This window comes from Ambystoma mexicanum, chromosome 2p, assembly GCF_040938575.1.
Source record: "Ambystoma mexicanum isolate Mex_15411 chromosome 2p, UKY_AmexF1_1, whole genome shotgun sequence".
NCBI classification, from domain to species: Eukaryota; Metazoa; Chordata; class Amphibia; order Caudata; family Ambystomatidae; genus Ambystoma; species Ambystoma mexicanum.
Window position 1 is genome coordinate 1,434,547,737 of NC_090923.1, and position 22,235 is coordinate 1,434,569,971.

Below are 22,235 nucleotides of genomic sequence, written 5' to 3' on the forward strand. Positions count from 1 at the left end.
GTAAAATGGTGCTTTTGCCAAACAAGAAACTGCCTTTTAAAAAGTGAAATGGTAAACTTCGGCTTTGTGCTTGCATAGAAATGTGATGGGGGTTTTGCATTAAAATATATATAGGATATTTAATGCCAAAAGACTTACTTTCTGGTTAGAGAAAGAAAAATAAAGAAATAAATACAATTCCTGTGAGGCCAGCAGAATAGGTTTTTGTAGGCCCTAGCATCAAAGGGCCCTGCCTTCCTGGGAACAGAATCTACTCCCCCTCCCCTCCAAGTGGACCAGCCCCCGGTGCATATGAATGGGCAAAGGTGGAGGATCTTACACTCTCGTCAGACAAAGCAGCAGTGCTCCAGCCTGTAACAGTGGATTTCCAGTACACACGGGTATGAATTCCTAGTGTCACCATCCCTCAACTCAAACTGAAGAACTTCAAAGGTGAATCCATGACAACACTGGACTAAGGCTGACTAGAGCCTGACATTTGGCTGTGGGTTGGAAGGAATGCCCACATTTGGAAGAGAAAAGACTTTTCTTATTTAGTAAACTTTAAGACTTATTTCTGCAACCGGAAAATGCAGTAATGTGAATTTTTAACAGTTCAAATGTAATTTGTGTGCCATTAAAATAAGACATTGTAGCTTTTCCTAGCATGTTGGAGACACAAATGCCAGGAAAATGTAATTTATGGGAAATGTATGCATGGTAGAACTTTGAAAATGAATGAAAACCTGCTCTGTGATAATATGTACAAATACAAAATTGTAGAATTTTAGGTGAAACTGTTCCCACCAAAAATTACAAAAGAGTATTAGAAGGACTAAACAACACTGTACAAACTTAGGAGTTGGAATGCCAGGTTTTGTGTAAAATATGGAGTCTGCCTATCTAATTTTCCTGATGATGACATGTATAAAAAATAAGTGTTTTGCGGACTCCAAGATGGCCGCCATACCGTGAGGACGCATATCTCGGCTCCTCCGCTAAGGCGAGATTCGAAAGGTGCAAACCCGAGGTGATTATCATCAAACTCCATCGCCTGACGTGCCCCGGTGGTTCGCTCTCTCGCGAAAACTTGGGACGACGCGCGGACCGGGCTGTACAGCGCCTCCCGCAACATATTTGGCGCACAACTCTGAGCGGTACCTTCCTGAACGGCGCTCGGGGCTGGCCGAGATGGAGAGTGGGGAAAGAGCTGGTGACCTGCGCCGGGGTGAGCCGGGAGCGCCGGTCCTGCGGGTGAGCGCCCCCTCCCCCCCCGAAATTTCATTCAGTCGGGAGAGGGGCGACTGAAGACTCCGGCGCTGCACCAATGCTGGGCCGCCCCCCTGGAGACCTGCTGAAGGAGCGCGTGAACGGTCTCACGGAGGAGGCTCTGAGATACATGCGGGTGTCGCGCTGCCTAACACCGATGACTGGGTTGGGGCGCGCCCCGTTTTCAACAACGCGGCTGGTGGGCGGCGCTCCCCATGGGGCCCCATTCTTCCAGAACGGCTGCAGTTGAGAGGACCTGGGGTGAATACAGTGGGCAAACAACAGGGCTCCCACAGGCACGGAAGGAGTGAGCGACCCAGACAACCCGCCCTGGGGGGCTTGGAGAGTGCGGCGACTTGGGAAGCCTGCAACTGACATTTTGAGCCGCCTCCTCCTGAAGCTCTCTGAAAGGTACATGGGAGACCTCACGGGGAGGCCCCTAGGGTGCGGGTAGAAGCCAGCCTCTAGACCATGGTGGAACTGTGGTGGTCCCGAAATTTGGGGTAAATATAGACAGCCCGCACCTTGATATGGCGCGTCCCCTCCTTGTATGGGTGGAGGGCGGGGACTACTCTGCTGGGGAGCCCGTGGGGCCGCAGTTCAGTACAAGATCTTGCATAGTAACAGACTGCAAGGAGGGCATCGCGGCCTGAAATTTAAACAGAAGTCCAAACTTAAGCTGGTTGTGCCCCTTTGCACCTTGTCATACCTGGCCGGCGGCTTGTGGGATTCTCCTACCGACCTGCCCAGAGACTTGAAACCACACCGCTCCTGCCCACAATCAGAAGGCGGTCAAAAGAAGGAAGGGGCAGAAGAAAAGGGGCATACGGAGCCTGCGCTAGGGCGCAACAGGGGATCCCCCCCCAGGCTTTCTGCCGTTGCTGAGGCCCAGGCCCCGGAGGGAAGGGACGACCTCCTGAAGCAAACCGCGCAGTCAGCACAACCTTAATTTATCGCAGAAGTGGGCAGGGCGGACGGTGAATCCGGAGGTTCTGGTAACTGGAGTTCTGCTCCAGCCTGAATCCACATCACGGGTACCCATCAAAGTCTTTTTGGCGAGGTTTGACGCTCTTGAGGGCTAACAAGGTCAAAAGCACTAGCCACAAGCAGCTGGGGATAACAACGACCTATATTTTAGCCCACCCACCGGACACACGATACAGATGCCAGGCACCAAACAAAGGTACACCCCAGCAAGAACCAGATCCAAGGCGGGAGGACGGAACGGACAGCTGGATCTATATTGGAGACAACCCCTGGAGGGGAAGCAAAATAGGAGTACCAAAGCGGACTCAAGTACTGAGACGGACACAACAGGCACCAGCAACATGGCGTTAAACAAAGAGGACCTACAGGAATGTCTGAGGAGCATGGAGAATAGAATGATGGACTCCCTTCAGATCCAGCTGGGCACGATTCGGGAAGAACTAAAATCCTCCCTGCAGGAGATAAGGAAGGACATTGCGAAATTGGGGAGAGAGTGGATGTCACGGAGAGGGGCCTCTCGGAGGCAACAGAATATGTTAAACAAAATAGTATTCTCCTGGAACAGATCTCCAGAGCAGTCCATAACTTAGAGTTGCAAGCGGAGGACCTCGAGAATCGATCACGACGGTCCAACATACGGGTCAAAGGCCTGGACGAGGCGATTGGGGACAAAGACCTTAAAGACACAATGCAGCAGTGCTTCAGTACTATACTCAAATGGTACCCCACCAGAAGACATACTCATTGACAGAATACAGAGTGGGGCCCAAACGATCCGACCCCAGTACCAAGCCAAGAGATGTACTCATGGCAATGACCTTGTACCTTATGAAGGAGGAAATTCTACGAGCGGCCCGTACGCGACAAACTGTTACTGTTAATGGTAGTCAAATTCAACTTTTCCAGGACTTAGCATTGTCCACGCTTCATAAAAGAAGACTGATGCAGCCAGTCACGAGAGCGCTGAAGGCTAGAAAAATTGCATACAGATGGGCATACTCTTTTAGACTGCAATTCATGTTGGGAAAGCCACAGCGAATTTCCACATGTGAAGAAGGAATATCTCTGCTGCAATTAGAGGAGGAGGAGGAACCCCAGAAAAATACTGGGATACGTCAAGCAAAAAAGGGGGAGGCCCCCAGACGGTGGGAATTGTCCTCCGACACCAGACATCGTTGTGAAAGAGACCTCACACTAAAAGACCCCACACCAAGATAAACTTTTAAGGGGTTAGATCAGCACACATAATGATCAGAATACTTACGAACTGGAACTCGGAACTGAGAGAAATTGATGAGCACAGAAAAGGACACAGCGAAAGGTAAATCCGAAAGGAGAGTGAGGAGCTTGGGCGGAGGGGCAGGGGTGGGGGGGGGGGGGCAGAGGGGCGGGGGGAGATCTTGGAACCTATAACAAGACCTAGATATGCCCTGGCGAGGGGGACCCTGGGGGAAGTAAGGGACCCAATGCTCTTGGGGGAGCCCGGAGAAGGTGTATAGACATCTTGGCCCCATCACTGAGAGGGGAAAGCAAGTTTGGAAGTTTATAAGTGTTTAAATTTGGTTACGTTGGGATCTGTTCAAGGTATGGTCCGGGACTACACATTATACACCATTTTTAGCTGGAAAAGGGCCCACTGATAACGCGGGAACCCTAACACAAGACTTATGTCTGAGTTGACGGTTCCGACCCTGAATGTGCAGGGCCTAAATTCGCCAGTGAAACGCAGTATACTAACACGCTTGATGGAGCTCCAGGCCGCAATTGTATTCCTACAAGAGATGCACCTGCTCACGATAGATGAGAAACGCCTGGCCCATAAGGCATTCCCCAGGCAATACTTTGCCTCCAGGGTGGGGGGGAAGAAAACTAGAGGAGTTGCAATTCTCTTGAGCGCCAAACTACCATTCATGACAAAGGCATGACAAAGGCTGTACATAGAGACACAGAAGGTAGGTTCCTGCTGCTCAAGGGAGTCATGCATGACCAAATGTACACATTAATAGCATTATATCCCCCGAACGACAGACCAGACACCTTTATGGGTGATATATTGCTGAAATTAGGGAGCAAGTGCGAGGGACAAATTATAATCGGGGAGGATTTGAACTGCATAATTGGACCCTTCTCTAGACAAAACTCTTCCCCCCTACGGCAGCAGACAGCAGGAATAGACAAGCTTTGGGCAAACTGTTTAGAGATCTAGGGGTTATAGAGACGTGGAGATTCTTCCACAGATCAGAAAGGGAATACACTCACTATTCACCAGTACACAGGGGCTACTCAAGGATAGACATGCTATTGACATCATCCACACTCATCCCACAGATTGAAAATGTTCAAATAGGGGTCCAATACCTCAGTGACCATGCCTCAGTTATACTAAAAATGATCCCTACAAAAGAACTCACATCGCATTAACAGAACCTGGAAATTGAACAAGATTATACTCCGAGATATTGCCCTTAGAGCCCACATGGAAACGGTGTTGAATAACTATTTTCAGGACAACGCCAACGGCGACACAAATTGGGGGGTGATCTGGGATGCAGGGAAAGCAGTAATTCGGGGGGAATTCATTTCACAAACCACAGTTTACACACCGGACAGAAAGCTAATTAAGCAGCAACTGGAGCTGGAACTGAGGGAAGCAGAGATACAAGATAAGGCTAAACAAACACCCAAAACGGTGAGAAATCTCTGAAAAGTCAGAGCCCAATTAGTAACCCTCATGGCAGACCACACTGCACAATCTTTATTACGCACTAAACAGTCCTACTACGCACATGGGGGCAAAGCCAATAGGTTCTTGGCAGCTAAACTTAACAAAAGTCCCGTAACTACATAGTGAGCCTGAAGAACCCAAAAGGGGGGACAAGCACAACAGAGGAAGGAAAATTAGACATCATGGAAAGATTCCACCTGGCCCTCCTCGAAAGAGAGGAATTGTCCCCACAAGTCCAATCGACTACATGGCCAAAATGGCCCTCCTCCAGATAACGGAAGAGGACAACTTTAGATTGCAAGCCCCTATAACGGCCCAGGAAATTAGAGATGCAATATCACACTTACCGCACAACAAGTCACCAGGGCCGGATGGGCTTGGGAATGGTTTCTACAAAACGTTTAGGAGAGAGTTACTGGGTCCATAAACTAACCTTTTTAACTACATCTAGGAAACTGGGACAGTCACACCAGACATGGGGAAATCAACTACAATTTTAATTCTTAAACCTGGGAAAGACCCCACAGATTGCGCTAGCTACAGGCCAATATCATTACTTAATAGTGATGCCAAGCTATATGCAAAGATTCTGGCAACTAGGTTGGCGACAGTCCTACCCCAAATAATTCATGAAGATCAAGCAGGATTTTTTGTAGCCAGAGACACACAGGATAACATTAGGTGGGCAGTGGACATTATAGACTTGGGGAATAAGACAAAGCAGAAGTATTCCCTAGCGGCCTTGGATGCACGTAGAGCATTCGACAGCCTGGACTGGGTGTATTTGGAGCTGGTACTGAAGAAGTTCGGCTGTGACCCTACCTTAACAAGGATGGTCCTGGCGAATTTCAAACTCCCCTCAACAACAGTTATAGTTAATGGCAGACCCTCCACAACAATACAAATTCGGAGAGGTACGCGGCAGGGTTGCCCGCTTTTTCCCCTTATATTTGCAATGGCAATGGACCCAGTGGCATTTACAATAAGGCAAGACCAGGCAATAAAGGGGGTATTGGCAGGAGGGGTAGAGCACAGGATTGCATTATATGCAGATGATATCCTGTTGTTCCTGAGGGACACCGCCACATCATTACCCAAAGCCCTTGAAAGATTACGGGAATTTGCCAAGGTTTCGGGGTTCCCGATTAACTATGGGAAATCAAAAGCTCTAAATGTGTCTGAGGAGGTGGGAGTGGTTGAGGAAATGGGGGCACATTACCCACTACAATTGGGAAACCAAGGCCATGGACTACCTGGGTGTCCAAATGACAAGGGAATATAAAGACCTGTATGGGGAGAACATAGTGCCTTTATGGAGACAATTAAAGGAAGACCTCTCGAGATGGGACGCCCAGGAACTCTCATGGTTTGCGCGCATAGCTGCAGTTAAGATAACCCTCCTGCCTCGCCTCCTATATGTAATTAGCTCCCTCCCGATAGAGATCCCCCGTAAGATGAGCAGGCAACTACAAAAGGATTTGGTTACCTTCGTATGGAACCGCAAGAAACCTACAATCCAAAAGAGAATCCTAACCAGGCCAATTTTACTGGGGGGACTGGGACTCCCCGATGTTGAAAGATACGCACTGGCAGTCCAGATAGCTCCCATGCTAAAATGTAAAGGAGAAAACGCACACAAAGGATGGGTAGGAATTGAACAAGGCGAGGCCAGAATCCCACTAGGGACATTACACGCTCTGCGAACGGGGGCCAAGGGGGCGGAGGGACACCTGCTAGAATCCATCTGTGCTTCACTAAAAGCATGGGATACAGCACTCAAAGCACCACATTGCACCGGGCTTATGCCCCCTAACACCAATGGCGCACAATCAGGACTTCTCCGGGCATATGGAACAAATTCTGGGCAAACTGGAGTCCACCACACCCGATCCACTTGAAGGAGTTTTATCAGGAAGGATCCCCATTACAATTTGAGGAATGCAAGCAGAAATTCAACATTGGGGAGAAAGACAGGTACACATATACAAATCGGGCACTGGATTTCCCAGGAGGGGGTCAAGAAGGCGGCTATCAGGGCTCCCACAGGTCTGGAACTTACACTACAGGAGGGCCAGTCCCACAAAGTAATAACAAGACTGTACAAGCTGTTCGACACCTCGCGAGTTGAGGATCAAATGACATATAGAGACAATTGGGAGAAGGATCTGGGAGCGCCTATCACGGCGAAGGAATGGGAACAGATCTGGAGGAGGGCCCAGAGAGCTTCCAAATGCACCACAATTAGAGAGACCTCATACAATATACACTAGGTGGTATCTAACACCACACAGATTAAATAAAATGAATCCCGCATATCCCCCCCAGCTGCTGGAGACAATGTGGTCACAGAGCGGACCTATACCACATGTGGTGGACCTGCCTTAAAGCTGAAATATATTGGAAGGAGATACTGGGTCACAAAAGAAATTACAGGGCGACAACTCCCAGATGACCCAAAGGTAATATTGCTGGGAACTACAGTGGAAGGAGGGTATGCTGAGACAGGCAGTACCGCAACCCTCATCACACAACTGTTAAACGCAGCAAAAGTAACACTGGCCCAAGGATAGAAAAACTCAGTCCAGTGGTTGCGTGCTGGTGGGTTAAGATATGGTATATACTAGCAATGGAAAAGGTGGGGGCCCTGAAAGACAACAGAGATCTGAAATTCAGGGAAGTATGGGACCCATGTATAGACTTTGTCGCAGACAGGGAAGCTTTCTTCCACAGACCAAACTTGATGAGATCAATTCTGAGATAATGCTCCCTGGAGGGCTGAGGGCTCGAACGGGCCTGCAGCAACTGTTAACATAGGACAACGCCCAAATCACAATTGAACCAGCTAATGGTGTAAAATGGAACCATCCCAGAATGGGGGGGAGGGGTGGATTGAAAGGGGGTTAAATGTTATTGGCTTTTATTGTAGATAAGAGGGGGGAGGAGTTAAAAATGTTAAAACTCATGTACCTATGCAGGTCTGAGATGAGAACTGAAAAGAAGAACATCGATAAGAATACTGCATACTGTTTTCTCATATAGGTTTATAATTTGAACCCATGAGAAGAAATAAAGTTGGTAAAAAAAAAAAGTGTTTTTCTCCGTAACTTGTTTGGCAAAAAGTAACTTTGGAGAAACAAAGATGCATCATAAAACATCTATCATAAAACGGAGTCCCCTCCTTCAGTCCGAACTGCTTCCAGGGAGGAGGCGACATTACAGCTGGAGCTATCCGATTAGAGGTAGGCAGGCATAGCTGAGTTCAGCCCACATAGTAAAAATACTCGGATGTCATGCGCCTTATATAAAGGGGAGGCATAGGGAGCTCTGGACAGACACTCTTCGGAATTTCCAGCTCCAGCCCACCCAGAGATCCAGACATTCCATATTCACCCTGCAAGATTCCAGATCCCAGCAGCCAGGACAGAGCTAGCTGGTCTTACCCAGGGTGAAACCTCTGATCCAGAATTAAAACTCTACTAAAATCCCAATAATTCAAGGAAAAAGTGGGAAAGCTGTGGTACTCTTTTTTTGAGTATCCTGTGACCAGACCGGCTTTTGCCCCGCTACCTGCTTGCCTCGCTGACGCACCTCGCTGTTCCAGTGACCAGACTAGGCTCAGCTGTCCCTTCTAGGAGAGCACGCCACTGAACAGAGACCAGATCTTGCCTCACTGTCCAGAAAACCGGTTAGCTGTCCAACCCACCCCATTCAAGTGCCTGTTGTGAGTATTTCTCTTCCCCAGTAACCACAAACTGAATCTCTTGCTTCGTTACCTTGTATTAGGTCCAGTCCCACAGAGATCCTAAAACTGCCCTAGAAAAATCATTAAAATTGTCAGAATCCTCTGTGTACCCTGTTCTTAGGAACATCTGTAGTGATCTCAATGTGTTAGCGCTGTTCCTTCCCAATCATTTTAGTCTGTTGTATATGTCATTAGCACTATTTGGATAAATTAAGTAATTCCCACAAAGTGAAACCGGTGTGGTGTGTGGGGGGTTAAGACTGCAGCTTAACCCTTTTCACGGGCGTTTCTCTCGTTGATAATCTTGTCACGAAAATATAGTTTTAGTAAAACGTGTCATTTTCCTTTTCAAACCGATTTTCCCTGTGCAATTGCTTTCATTTAAAAAAAAAAAAACCTTCCCCTTCAAGAATCCTTCAGAGTTACCCTTTCGCTTTCATATACTACCTGTAAGGTGCATTTGTACTTTAGCATAAAAACCAAATTTCGATTATGCCTGTATAGGCCATTTTACAAACTGATTTGTCATTTTCAACCCATGAAAATAAGCCATTGCATTTTCTCCACGTGTGCTTTTGTTGCACTGTGTTCTTCCTTCCAAAGTTGATTTTCTGAACTGTATGCCCGGTTGCTAGTACACTGCCTTGTAGTTTGCTGACTTCTTTCATACAGCCATCCTCATTTTTACCTCATTCATTCAACCGCATATGTAAAATAACTATTTAGTCATTCCGAGTGCTATTTTGTTCAATTGCAAAGGTTTTCAATCCGATTTGCCTCCCATTTCGAGGGGGAAGGTCGGATTTAAATTTTTGCCTAGTGTACTCCTTGGTACTCCTTTCTATCCACACAAAATTCAGTTAATAGGGGTTTAACAGTGGTGCTATCAGAAAACCCTACCCAAAAAGTACTCTTGCCTTTATTCAATTGTGCATTGTATATCTTATGGAACAGGGTCAAACTAAGTGCATTCTATCAATTTACAGTGTAATTGTCACCACACTGCTGATTGCTGCCCTAAATTAAATGTGTGGTTTTCATTTGAATTTAAAAAATAAATAAATATTGTACTACTACACAACGGCCTGGTTTATGGTCCATTGCGTCCCGGGGTATTTGTAAAGGGGGTGTGAGACAGGTTGGGTGCCTTCTCAATCTGAATTCTTAGTAAATAAAGTAAAAGTGTTTTACTTGTGCGCTGCATCCTCTGCCAATGTCAAGAGTCCTGGTCTGGTGTGTGACGCCCCTTTAGAATCCTTAACAGATGGCTTCTGTAATGTGTGATTCCGACTTCCTCATTGTGCACCATTATTTTGAATGAATTAAATCACTATATCATCACATTGAGTTGATTATAGATTTATTTGGAAGTGCAGTGTTTTTATTGAAACTATGTTTACTTTTGATGAAACTGAATTTCAGTCACTTTGACCACGCAGCAGAACTAGTCGTTCTAGCGGCAGTGCCTGGGGCTATTAAACTGTAGTGCTCTCTACTCTACCACAGATGTATAGATAGAAACGTGTTGTAAAGCAATTATACATTTTTAAGGTGGTGCCCATCGTACTTTTTTGATCAAAGATTTTGGCATGCCAGCATAACGCTATTGCAGTGATCAAATTGAGGGAGGATCAAGACCTTGCAGAGAATCACCTTGCATTGGCCGTTTAAAAGGGGCAGGATGTTCAACAGATGAAGTTGAATGTTTTCTGTTTTCGCTACCATGATACACATAGCGAAGAACCAAACAGAATCCAAATTAATGCCAGGATTACTGGCTTAATTGGTCGAAATCAGTAAGGTGCCCCAAGATGATGACAAGCAAATGGATCTGTGTTTGAAATTACACTGAAACAGTAAGACCATGGTCTTGTCAGTTAGAACAAAGTTTGTAGCAGCAATCCATTCCGGACTATAATCGCTTTAGCCTGCTTATTTACTTTCCTGATGCAAAATAATATTTGTACACTGTCTGCATGGAACTGGAATAAGTGATGGGCTTTGATCCAGGAAGCAAGAGACCTTGATGACAACATTCAACAGCCACAAGTAAATTGCCAAGCTCCGAGTCATGAATCCGGCGTCATGCACATATGTGACAAACTCCTCTATAACCTGTTCAGATGACTAATGCACAGCTGTGTGAATGACTTCCTCACCAGAGTCTGAAGAACGTCCTCGTTGTACAGAGGCTGCCTGCCAAAGTCCTAATGGCTGACCCGGACCATGCTGCTGCTGCTGATGGACCTAGGGAGAAAAGGAAGCAAGGCATAAGTTAGAAGTACTCCCAACAACAGACAGCTATTTAAAGTGATGCATATTAACAGCAGGGGCTGAACGTCCTGCCCACTGTCACAGAGGCAAGCCATAAGAACAAAAGCCCCTACATATGGTCACTGGGCCAACACTAAGGAGAGTCGTGCATCCCATTGCTGAAGTCATGCTCTACGGACAGGTGCAACCAGTAAAGTAGACAGTAACATGTTCTATTTTGCCATACCTATTTCAACCAGACCACCTCTCCTGACATCCACTCTCTAGCCTGTGATGAAAATATTCTAACTTATTTTACCCCTCCTCCCTTTTGAACTTTGTAAGGCACTCCAAGACCCTCTGCGTGGGGTGAGCGCTGGATTTAAAAAAAATATATATAACTCCCTTTAATATTCTCCTCAATAATGAATCTAAATGCTGAACTCCAAGCCAAGTCTCCCTCGCATAGTCCTTTAACAGTCCTCTATTTCACTTCCTCAGTTTCTCCTACTACCTCCTCCACCTCCGGGAGGATACCCATTTTTCCCCCTTAACTTCTTTCCATCACCTCCATTTCGCCTTCCTGAGGTTTCTCCATTCCTTCTCCTGACTACTCAGCCACACTTTCCTCAAAGTTCAATGTTTCCTTATGCGTCCCTCAACAATAGTTCCTTGCAATAATCTACTCATCTTCTCAATCATCAATTATGTTTTTATGGAAAGGTGTTTAATTTCCAAATAGAAATTGTGTTAAGAAAAGTTTAAAACTCTAAAAACATACTAAATTAATCACAAATAAAAGAATAATCATACAATTATCCAATTCATAAATATCAAGAAATTACCAAAATATCAGAATATTAGGAATATATATCCAAGATCAAATATAAAATGTGCATAAATTATAAAACTAGATTGTAAAATAATTGCATTATATACACATAAAACATTACATGATCAATCAACGTTCTAGGCAATTCATTAAATTGGGTATACAGACCAGTGCCTGCCAACCTACATTAATAAAAGGCCATTGATGCAATTCCTACCCAATTCTAAAATATTCACAGTAAGGCCTCAAAGGCCAATTAAACTCCACCCTTTATTAGTAGAACTGCTTCCACTCATTCCCAAACTCTATAAAGTGCAGGCCTTCGGGCCAATGTCTTAGCATTAAGATAATAATCCTAGAATGTACCTGTTCTTATATTACTACGGTCATGTACAAGCATTCCAAGATGTAATGTATACAAGTCACCAAGGTTTTTGGTTGCAGTCATAACATGCTGATTAGACAATCATTTTTGCGATCCCACAGATCCTACATATCTGCATTTCTGCAGAAATGTTCAATTCTGGACCCTTAGCCAATGTAAGGAGCCTACTGAGCCGCAGTAGCAGCACACATCTCCTTAATTTCGACCATGTGCACAGACATCGGGACGTAGCTTATTGCAGCGCTTCAGGAGTATTCTTACGTCAGACTGTAAAGTGGCCAGTGAGGATGAGGATATCCTTGAGCTCTCTAAAACAGATTTCTACATTGACATCAATACTATCAACTTATAAACTTGGTGAAAGCCAACGTTATTTTCCTCTGATGATTTAATCTGAGCATTCTCCATTGTCTCAGCCAACTCCTTCCCCTTTCTTCAAACCTGCCGCCCTTCCAGGCCAATTTCAGTTTGTAGGGAATAACAAATTCAGAAGGGAAATGTTATCGACCATTGTTGATTTAGTATCTAAGGTCCGACTCCCTTCCGTCAGTTCTTGATTGTGATCTTTTCCGCCATTAGCATCAATGTCATGGCCCAATAAATGCAGTACTTTTCTCCTTATGTCCTTGGTTCAAAGGTGGCCCCTTTGCACTGGGGTCCTGTCCTGAAGTATGACATGCCATATCTGAAGTGGAAGGCTGTTCCTCTTTGCCCATAGCACTATTGTCTGATGTTGGTTTGCTGCAGAGGGCATATGCCTTTCCTTTTTCTACCATATGTATATGCACTGCAGCGCTTATGAGGGCTCAATAAAACAGACTCAACTGTCTTTTCGCAAGCCCGTCTTGCGATATGGTTGACACGTCCTCACAGGAACTACTCCACTTGTCACCATGTTGTTTTACACGTGTGCGCTACACGCTTCGGAGCTGTTTTTGAACTCCATGTACTCCAGGCATGAGTGTTGCAACACGATCCAGCAGAGAAAAATAATTCCAGAGAGGTGCCACAAAAAGCAAAGGGACTGCAGAGACTGTTGTCATCACTTGCCAAACTAAATCCTGGCGCCGAAAGGGACATCTGGAAACGTGACCCTGGGCCTTCCTCAACCGGACCAAGCTCACAAGATTGTGTCCCAAATGGATTCTGAAATACCTCCAGTGGTCTATGGAAGATGGAGTCAGGGGGGTAAGTTAACATACATGTTTCCATCTCCCCCTGTCCTCAATAGGGTTGAACTAAAGGTAAAGTCCTGACACTAAAGCACTCTGACCTGACCTTTGGTGGTGGAACGTGGATTAAAGATTCTTCCCTAGGCCTACCCTAGTAAGTGTGATTGTATTGAGTACTTAACTGAACTTGTATCTAACTTTGAGAGCCATAATCATCACCAAAGCATCTTTTCTATATACCCAACCTGAAGACATTCTCTGGAACTCAAGCCATCGTAGGGTTGGTCTTATGAAAATTGAGGGAAGCTGTTATTGTGTTGATTCTGAAGAGGTCTCCCTAATTGTCCTTGACTGACTACTCACCTGTATTGCACTGGTAGTTAAGTAATATGCAATTCTATTCTCCTAATGGTAAATGTGCATATACGTTTTAAAATACTTTGTGTGACATGATTTTGATATTCTTAGTGTCTAACTAAATGCCTAATAAATAACTTTATATACTTACTGTCTAACTTGAATTACTGGTTTTGCTCTGTGTGCCTTAGACCACACACAAGTTTCCTGAGATTGAGCCTTGACTGCTCACCTAGCTTGCCGTGATTGGGGCTTTGGCGAACCTCTCAGTGTCTTCCCGGTTTACCATAAAGAGGATGATCTCCCCAAATCCACCCACCAGGGCTGATTTTGGAAATCCATCTAAGCCCCACCAACTGCAGATTTGTCTGACAGAAATGTAGAACACCTGGAAATCATTTTGCACAAATGAAATGGAATGCAGAAACAGCAAGCAGGCTCGATGGGCCCAGGTTGAGTAATACTTGTAAGCTGCGATAGTCCATCAGAATATTAAGGGGATGTCTGGCCACCATGAGATGACTCCATTTAGTACAGGCATCTTTCATGGTCAATAACTCTTTCTCAAGGAAAGAGCAGTTGCATTCACCTTTGGTTAATTGTCTTCAAAAGGTAAGCAACCTCATGTAGGTAAGATAGCTCAGCGGGTTGAGCGCTCGCTGCTGCAATCTGATCGTGATCTACAGGTCGCAGGTTTGAATCCCGGCAAGGCCAACTCAGCCTTTCACCCTTCCGAGGTCGATAAATGAGTACCAATTTCGGTTGGGTGATATTGTATGTAAATGTGCTCTGTAAAGTGCTTTGGATTAAGGTGCTATATAAATAACACATCATTATCATTAACTGGATGCTCAATGTGATCCAGTTTTTTTCTTTCAGCACAGTTCCGCTAGGTCTCATGAATAAACGGGAAGGTTGCGTCAGAGTGGCATACGACAGGAGCAGAGACAAAATATACCTTCAGCTTCAGAAGGACCAGAAGAACCTAGCTCCTTTTCTTTAATAAGCTGTGTTCAAGTCAGCTGAAGTCAGGAGAATTGTCATGACCACGGGACTTTTGCCATAAAAATTCTCTGAGGTGGTCTTGGGCTGTGGCGCACCATTCCTGGATTAAGAGTAGCAAACATACTGGTCCATAACAATTCAATTGTTCTGTATCACTCATTATGGCTGCCAGGTGGCCTTACCTGGTTTCTGTAGCGCAGTCCAATAGTATGGGCTCTGTGAGTATATAAGCCCCTCCCCTCCGTTATGCTGCGCTTCGCATCCTTGGCTTAACAGCGGACGCTTACCGCAGTTCATCTCTCACAGAAAACACTTCAGTCATAGTTCCCCTTGTTACACCACAGTGTTTCTAGTTGTTTCCTCAGATTATTTCTCCTGTAGTTCTGCCCCTTTTTTCCTGTCGAGTTCCGGTCCCTCCAGTAGCTTTTGCCAATGTGGAAAAAAGGCGTTTGTTCTCTGAGGAAGCTGTCAGGAGAGGTCTTCCGTCTTTCTTCCACAAGTACAGCGCATTGTGAAATACAGTGGTTTGGTTTAGTTCGCAACAGTGTAGCTTATATTTTATGAACGCTGGTCTTTTCAGCCGTGCTTCGCTCCTTAAGGCTTACGGGAGCTGTGAGTGCGAATACAATTGTTACTGCGCTGCCTTTAGAACTTAACTAGGGCTGGCTCGTTGCCATATGTTATTCCTCAAAGCATTACGAAGGCTATGGGTTGGGAGGTGAAAGGTTTTGGATTCCAGCGCATATTTAGTCACGGCTTTTCCGTTATTCACGTTATGAGGATATGCACTGAGTTTAAATGATACATTTAGTTACTCATTTTCTCGTTTTCTCTTCGATGTATTAGGGTTTTGTGAGGAGATCATTTAGCACGGCGTGTTGCTTGACAGGAAAAGTTGTTGGAAACGCTTGTGTGCTAAGTGCAGCTTTTTACTTAATTCTTGTCCGTCTGTGGAACATTAGGTGAAGGTCATTCCTTTTTAGGTAAAGTTTATACACGTATCATTCCCATGCACATAAAGTTTTAGGAATTCTTCCAGAACTGGCCCAGTTGTTGATAGTTTTCTCCTGGGGTTTCTGGGTTCGTCATTTTCCTAGCACCTCATCAATCATATGTAGTTCCTTTTTTACTCATTCACCAGTGCCCTTCTTCAGAACTTGCGCCCCTGCACAGATGCAGGATGGAGAGCCCATTATAACATAAGCTAAGGTGAGCAGGGTGAATTTAGGAAGGTGAAGAGGTTGACTTGTGAGAAAAAACAGTCTACTGCATACTCAGAACCCATTTTGATCAGTTGTTATACTCCACAGATTTTATCTGCTGATTGAAGAAATAAAGGGTTAGTGCTAGAACCACGCACTCAGAGAAGAATAGTTAAGGTCATCAGGAGTGGTGTTCCCGCGGAGTCCAAGGTAAGAGTTACAAGAATGGAGGGATGAATTTTCTGTAAAAATTGGCTAACCCCAAAAAGCTCTGCACTTCCTGAACTTCCTTCAAGGAAGTAGGGAAAGAACATCCCAAATTAGCATTAACCTTTCAAAGATCCATTGCCACACATTCCTGGGACAAGATTTAGACCTGAGATAGCATAAAGGGAGCTAATCGAAGGAACACTTTTCTGGCTTGGTGGAAAACTGGCGTCACAGTTTTTGTAGTACTTCAAATCACGTGCTGCTTAAGCACCTTGTTTTTAGAGAAACCAGTACATCACCCAGGCAAACAACAACTGAATACTTTAGTAACTCACACAAACATGATCCATAAATTGCTGGAATACAGTGGGTGCATTGGTAAATCCAAAGGAAATGACTCCTTATTCATGATGACCAGTTTGGGTTGAATACTGCGCGTCAGATTTCGTCTCATGATTATACTGCGCTTCGAAAATCCGCTTAATATGTTTCGCATAAACGTTCTGACAGCAGGTTTTAAATAACCTGAACGGCACACGTATGCTATTTTTTAAACGTCATCCTACAATACTGTCAAATTGCACATTGTGTGGCATTTGACAGTTTTGTACGCGGTACACCCTCTTTTGGCACCGCCGGTTCGGTGCTGCCAATTCGCTGCAGCTGCCGAATTGGCACGCCCATTTTGCCGCAGGAGCCTTTCTGGTGAGGCCGAATTGGTGCGATGGACGTTTGGACGTAGCTGACATTGCAGCCACGTCTAAACTCCCTCACGCCAAATTCAAAAGTATCATTCTACGCAAATCCAGCACGTGGACAGGTACTGTGCCTGTTAACAGGCTGCATTTGCACGGAATGAACCGCCATTTCAAAGCTCCGACTTCCAGACTATTGCAGCAGATTGGTGAATTAATGCACACCTCTTGATGTGCAAACCCCAGAACACACTCACCCCTTTGTGGTGTGCAGCCCAAACACAGACCTATGTGATGCTTCCAACACTACACACACAATTCTGATGCTCAGACAACAGAACCCACATCTGTGATCCTCATACATCAGCATATATTCACACATATGTGATACTTGCACACCAAAACAAATATGAAATGCTCAGACACCTTGATCTTTGATCCTCATAAACCAGCACGTGCACATATCAGTGATACCCATCCACTAGCACACCTACATCTCAGTGACATTCAGACTTAATTACTTGCCAAACATTGCCAAACATGTTTCAGCTACTGTAATGGGTGGCACCTGGGCACCTAGGCAGCGCACTGGGTAAACTGCCACTCTGGCAAGAGGTGGCTACATGCCCTGAAAGAGTCGCAGGAGGGGATGTGCCCGGCATCACTGCATGACTATGGCCTTGATGCTGCAGAGTATTCGTCCACACCCTTCGAACTAGTGATTCACTTGAAGCCATCCCGACACAGGCAGCTTATAGTCAAAAGAGATCAAGTTTGGAAGCACTCTCCAGTCAGTGGCACTGCAACAACAACTGTGCATCTGGGGATATGGAACACACTTTCCAGAAACCAAAGACGTGGACTTCAGACTGCTGAAGTCCGGAGCCTTTATTTAACAAGCCGGTACATTCTGAAAATGAACCCCCTGAACTGGAACCGTCATCACTCGGCCAAATTTGTTTAAGAAGGTTACAGAGGAATCAGGTCATGTTACGAAACTGGCAGGACACGACAAGTGCCGCGTGTAGCACAGAAAGACATTACATTTACATTACAAAAAAGGTAAAAAGATATGATGCTTAAAGGTTCCTTGGTTACCAGGGCACCGGATACATGAAGATAAGACAACTAGCGTACAGTTTTAGGGGCAGGGATTATGATCCAGGCTGTCTGCATCTACAAAACCTTTCAAAGAAATTGCAAAGCTGCTTCTTCTGCCAACTCACCGCCCACTTGTACTCTCAGGCGCAGAGTTAAGAGGTGAACAGGTCGCAATGCTGCACTAGCAGAGGCTTCAAGTGGTCCCATTACAGTTGGAACTCGCCTAGTCCCATTTTCAGGTTTGCTTTGTCCCCTTGTAGTTGGTGCAAGTCAACAAGAAAAAGAATGGGACGTAAAACCAGGACTGGATAAACCACTGAAACCTGGCACGAAGTAAGATCTAAGCTTCATGTACGTCTCATTCATCCATTCACTCGTTCCTTCAAGTTGGAAGGTTCTTTGTATTCTGCTTAACATCCGAACAAAACCGCCTGAATGCATCGCAGACTCTTTAAACAGTTTCAACCAATCACCTACGATTTTTAAAATTGTTTTTACTTAACCCTAAATTACATCTCAAGTCTCCACCATAACATTCATTCATTCTTTGAATGCTCAATCTGAAATGTGCATCTCTCTGTAAACCATTGCACCACCTCTAGTTGGATATACAGCGCTAGCTTTCAGCAAACAAATAGATGAAACGACTCACCCAAGGTCACACAGGGCGTCATCACTCGAAGTGCTGGGACTGACTCCCATGATCTGATGCAGGAGACCACAGCTTTTAATTTGGGTACATACTGCGGGATACTCCAGTGAAAGCTGCCCACATGCGTGTAGCAGAAGCACGCACTTTAAGTAGTGTGTGTGCCCAAAGTCTTGTGAATGTGTAGTACTGGAAATAAAAGGGATCACTTTTCGCAGCTCAATTGTAATTTGTGTTCCTCTCCTCAAAACGCCATGCTCCGATTAGGACTAGTGTCCTGGGTGTTGCACCCACTTTGCTACAACCTTTTATAATTACCGGAGTTATTAGGAGTGCGATCACAAACCACAGGATGAACAGGAAAGGAAAACGTGAAATAAGCAATCACACCATTATGTCACAAGCTGTCCTAGGTCTGCAGGGGTTCTTTGCTGAGGGGGTACTCCATGCACGTGCACAAGTGACACATTTGAACAGCATCGTTCATTATTATTATTTTTAAAAGGGACATATTTCAATATGTTTTGGTGCGAAAAAAATGACAGTCTTCGAGCCAAAACATAGCTTGCGCCGTAACGTCCCCTTGCCAAACTGGCACCTGTGCCGAACCAGTCTGCGCCGAACTGCCCGCGCCAATACGTCCTGCTCTGTTTCGTGCGATGCTATTTCCAAAACTCGCATATTGTTTTCATTTTTCACCTGCCATCGTTACATATGTAGCGGGGAAAACCCCCGCAGCCCCCCCTCCAATCACATTTTACTGTTCAAGGGGAGCGGGGGACAGCCCCGCAAACCTGCCCCCCCCCTGTACGGTATTACAGATGTAAACACAATCTGTTCCAACCCGATCATAATGGTTTGCGAGCATTTCGTCCTGCGTAATTTGCACAGTAATCGGAAATTCGATGTCGATTAAATGTTTTCGATGGAATCACCTGTTTCCTGATGACCAAATGGAGATCTGAAGACCGTCTTCTATTCGTCACCTGCTTTCGTTCAAATTCACTGATAATCCTCAGAAAATCATTTGACAAAGTGATTAACAGCCTGCGTACAGCCTCCAAAAATCTTAATTCAGAGGAAGCGGGTATTGATCTTTTATTGTGACCTTGTTTAACCCTCTTTCACCCAAGCAGTCTCAAGTTGGAATTGCCTATCTTCGGGACAAAGAAAATGGTGATCTTGACTCAACTATCAGTCGGTTCCTCAAACTGGCATCCAAATAGTATGGAAGAGCCTGCTTTTCTGATTCATAAAGGACAGAGCTTAGGCCCAAGGTAACCATTGCCCCAGGCCGAAGATCAATGGAACAAGTTTACTCCATCTGTGGAGATTGGTTCTCTTCTTCAGGGTTCACAAATACAACCCGAAAGGCTTGATATTTTTCTGGTATTGAATTTACTGCAACAACTGTCCTTCCAGGAGCAGAGCACATCTGGATGCATATTGAAGTTTGGGAGGTCATTTTGACATATTGTGCCTTGGTTCTCAATTGTGCGTGCAAGCAGTCCAGTCCATATATGGAATGAGTAGGCGTAGCCATGCAAGTCCCAGAATGAGGGTGCAATCATCCGCCTTGATCAAATCATAGGATCTCTTCTAGAGAGATCATAGGGTTGCAACAAATAACCACTCCTGAGTCTCTTTGTATCATTTCAAGGGTATTTATTAAAACAATCATGCTGACTTATGGGATCTCTGTATTTCAGGGACAACTGGGGTCTTTTGGCTCCAAGGCAGTCCCTTACATCTAGTCTCCCTTGGGTGACCTCCACCCTAGCCTAGACGTCAGTAACCCTCGGTTAGGACTCAGGCTCTAACTCATGTCTGTTCATTGGACTAGTGGTGCGGTGGTCTCCCAAAAAGATGGCTGACAACCTAGGGCCTGTTAGCTTTCCCTTCTCCAAGCCCTGCTTAATGTTCCATGGGCGTTCAAGGATGGTGGCGTTTTCCATCCAGTTAGAGACACTCCCGCACACAAGCACAATCTCACCTTGCCCTCCTCTACACTGGTGTCCCACCAAATTCTCCTTCCCACCATGCTAACACTCTGATGTTTGACTCCACCTTCCTACCTCCACCCTTTGATGGTACTTACTTTCCCTCTTCTTCCTCCTTTTCTACACCTCGACTCTTACTGTTCGTACTACTGCTACTAACACCAACTACTACGCTCTTAATTGTTACCACTCTGCTCTCCTCCTTACTACTTCACTTCCTTACCAATTTCACACAACTACCTATTCACTCATACCACTACTCCTACTCTTCTACCACTCCACTTACCCATCACGCTACCACCTCTCCTCTACTACCACTACTCCTGCTCTTCTACTAGTGTCTCCTTCTACAACTCACTACTACCGCCACTGCAACTACCACTTCTCACTACCACTCCACTGCTACCACTACATCTGCAACGCCTTTCAACTCCTACTTCCTCTCCTCTACCCTACTCCTTTCCACTACCACTACTTCACTTTCTCCTCACTCATGAACAACCACTCTACAAACCCCTCTCTCCAACAACCTCCACACTCCTTCCACACGGTTCTCCTCTGGTCTCTTGGGCGTCGTTCTTCTGCCTCCTGTCCTCACCAAACCAACTAAACCATTCTTAAGCTACATCCAGCTGGAGCATCGCTCTTCACGATTATACTGCACTGGCTCATGGCTTCCCAACGGCATTCCTCTCACTCTTGGTGATGCCCCCACCAGTGTTGGGTACACATTAGGTACAAAAATACAGTAGCACAAGCAAACACGGACCAGAGCTTTGGTATAAAAGTATATAATTATTTATTTAAAAACAACACACTTCTAAAAATACACTAGCACTAATATGGCAAGCAAGCTCAAAACGCAGTCACTATTAATATATATACATCCCTGATTACTTATTGAACAAGTCTTAGTTTAAAACACCACTTATTTGCAGACAGAGGTGAGCGCTTAACCTAAGATGGCACTCCAATAAGTTAGTTAAAAAGAGAGGGAAAAGGCAGAATTAGAAAAGCACACAATACCAACACTTTTAAAAAAACCACAGCAAGTCAGGAAAGGCAGAGTCTACTGTAGAGCAAGAAAGTTCCTAGGCCAGGCCCACTCTTGGAGAGCAAGGCGGAATGTGTCCAAGATCACACAGTTGAATTATACTTTAAAAGTCTTTGCAGATAGTTCAAAAAGAGTTGGATCAGTTCAGAAAAAGTTAGTTAACAGGTCCCAGGTCACCCCAGGATAGAGAGTCAAGGATTTACGGGACACCTTTAACAGTCTGTTGCAAGGGAGACCAGGCGGGACACTACCTGAAATGGTGAGAAAGCTCCAGCGGGGGCAGTTGTTCCTGGCAGCGGGTGCAAGTCGGTGCTTCATCCAGGGGAAGAGAAGATCTCAACGTGGAGGAAAGCTGGAGGTCGTTGCACTGCCAGGGAAGAAACCAGCCGCGGAGTTTCCTGGTTAAAAGGTACTACCCTTTTATTCGCGGTAGTGGTGAAGCGTGGCTATCCGGCCGCCGGGGTGCTTGGCACGGGCGATTCGACCACAAGACGATCCAGGAAGTTGAAGAGGGCGAACTGGTTAACCCCACCAGTTCAAAGGAAGATGATCTCCAGGTTGAAGATCTTCTCTGTCGTCGGGAAGTGGTGAGGCGGTTCAGCAGGGCTCCACCAGTGG

The 22,235-nt window shown here is 45.5% G+C and overlaps 1 protein-coding gene across 6 annotated transcripts in view; it reads right to left on the minus strand.

The window, feature by feature from the left end:
* Nucleotides 1-22,235, minus strand: part of LOC138567588 (autophagy-related protein 9A-like) — a 446,942-nt gene that overhangs the window by 60,282 nt on the left and 364,425 nt on the right. For all 6 annotated transcript variants that reach the window (XM_069645965.1, XM_069645964.1, XM_069645966.1 and 3 more), the window contains one exon: nt 10,862-10,949. In XM_069645965.1, coding sequence (XP_069502066.1) covers nt 10,862-10,949 — 88 coding nt within the window. The remainder of the gene's footprint in view (nt 1-10,861; nt 10,950-22,235) is intronic.